Here is a 2,017-nt window from a genome sequence, read left to right on the forward strand (position 1 = left end):
GGCTACCTTATTTCCCCTAGCTCCCCCCCAGGCCCCCCATTAACCCTTTCCTCTCCTGTCACAGATCTCAGACCAGACCAGCCTCCCGCGATCCGTCAGCTCCAGCCAGGGCAGCTCCATCTCTTAAAGGGCCAGGCCCTCTCTGCACATCCGTCCTCCAGGCTGGGTCACAATGCTGCTGTTTCCGTTGTCCTGGGGGGACCCCCCTCCCCCCATTCCCCTTCCCCAGCCCTTGTGGGGACCCTGGACTCTGCAAGACAATTCTGGGGAGTCATCCCCGGCTCTCCAAGCCCTCAGCTCCTGCCTCCCCCCCAGTTTGCAATGCTCAGGGCAGGCAGGGGCTAAAAGCTGCCAAACTCAGGCCTGTGAGTGCCTCCTGCTGGCGGCGGGGTCAGCCCAGCCTTCGCTGGGGCCTGGATCTGCTCCACCGCTGCCCTGCGGACGCCCCGGGGTCTCAGCGGGTCCCGCCAGCGCCTGCCCCACGACCGTGGGCTCCGGGGCTCTGCCCCCGCTCTCAGGGATCGGGGCCGCTCCGCTGCCCTTGGCCCCCGCTCTGGGCTGCACTGAAGGGGGCAAAAAAAGACAGTGGAGTAAAGAAGCCTCCGGGCACCGTCACAGCCCAGGAGCGTCTGTTTGCGTCTGTCCCGGGGTCTCCGTGCCTGCGTGGGGGGGGCCCTGCCCCTGGGGGGTCCCGGCACTGGGGGGTTGTTTGCCCTTGGAGGGGTCTCTTGCCCCTGGGGCAGCTGCCCCAGTCCCCCAAGCTTGGGCCCCCACCACTTCTGCTTCCCACAGCAGCAAATCACGGTACAGAAGGGGCATGTCCTTCCCCCCCAACCCCATCATATCCCTGAGCTGGGGGCGGGGTCAAGGAGGGGCGTGGCTCGTGGGTGGAGCCAAAGAAGGGGTGGCATCCCCCCTAGGCAAGGCACCCGTTGGGGCCCTAGTGCCTTGGGTTGGGGGTCGCTACAACTTTGACCCCCAACCCAAGCCCTATGACCCCTCCTTCCCAGGCGGGGGGTCACAGAGCCTGGGGGTCCCGGTGCCCGGCTGGGGGCATTCGGGGTCACCATCCCTGTGGGGGGTTGGGGTCACAGTGTCCCCAGCGAGGTGGCTCCCAGGCCTTGCTTTCCGGGGAAGGGGGCAGGCCCCTTCACCCCCACCCCTCCTCCCAGGAGCCCGAGGCCTGGCCTGGCAGCTAAGAATAGCCAAGGGGTAACCGGAGCCGCCAGGGCCGGGCGCCGCATACCGAGGCCTCAGCTGCAGCGTGACCCCCCCTCCCAGGATGCCATGGGGGGAGGGGGCTGGTTCCCTGCTCCTTGCCCCCCCTCCTCCCCGCCCCCCCGGGGCAGATCTGGCTGGCCCCAACCCTGCCAGGGTGCCCCATGGCCCTGCATGGGGGCACGGATGGGATCCCAGCTGCTCTGTGCCGGGGGGGGGAGAGCCCCTGCAGACTGGGGGCAGTTGAGGGTGGCCCCCGGTTTTCCTAAGCAGAGGGGAAACTGAGGCACGGAGCAAGGCGAGGCCTCGGGGCAGTGGAGGAGCAGGGGAAGGCCCCGGGCGCCCCGCTGGCTCTTGCCTCCCCTGCTCCCCTCTCCGTGCTGGACACAACCCCGGACCCCCCTCTCCTAGAGCAGGGGCGAACCCGGGCTCCCGGCCCCTGCTCGCCCCCCGCGGAGCCGGAGGCAGCCCAGGTGGCCGAGCGCATCCCCCCCCCCCCCCCCTTTTTCCCACCTATTTTTGCCGTTGACGCCATCCGTCGCTCCTTGGCCCTGTGACCCCCCCCAATGACCTCATAGGCATTTTCTATCGCTGACGTGGCCCCTCCCCACATTCTGCACAAGTGCAGTGGCCCTTTAAGAGCCAGCAAGGGTGGGGGGGCCCTGGGCTTGGGGGGGGGACCCCCGCGCCACCTGTCCCTGGCTGGAGCCGGGCGCCGGCCCCCTCCCCCCGCCCCCGGGCCCTATATAAGGTGGGCGCCCCCCTAGTGCCATGTCTCGGGGCCCGGGCGGCGCGGTGG

General features: G+C 69.4%; 1 protein-coding gene across 1 annotated transcript in view; it reads left to right on the forward strand.

Moving 5' to 3' along the window:
- The window catches only part of LOC102368069 (serine/threonine-protein kinase MRCK gamma), an 18,873-nt gene extending 18,746 nt beyond the window's left edge, over positions 1-127 (forward strand). Inside the window, exon 31 of the mRNA XM_025214923.1 lies at positions 65-127. Within this exon, the coding sequence (XP_025070708.1) occupies positions 65-127 (63 nt within the window). The remainder of the gene's footprint in view (positions 1-64) is intronic.
- Positions 128-2,017: the final 1,890 nt, after the last annotated feature.

Source organism: Alligator sinensis, unplaced genomic scaffold (assembly GCF_000455745.1).
Source record: "Alligator sinensis unplaced genomic scaffold, ASM45574v1 scaffold1302_1, whole genome shotgun sequence".
Classification (NCBI taxonomy): domain Eukaryota; kingdom Metazoa; phylum Chordata; order Crocodylia; family Alligatoridae; genus Alligator; species Alligator sinensis.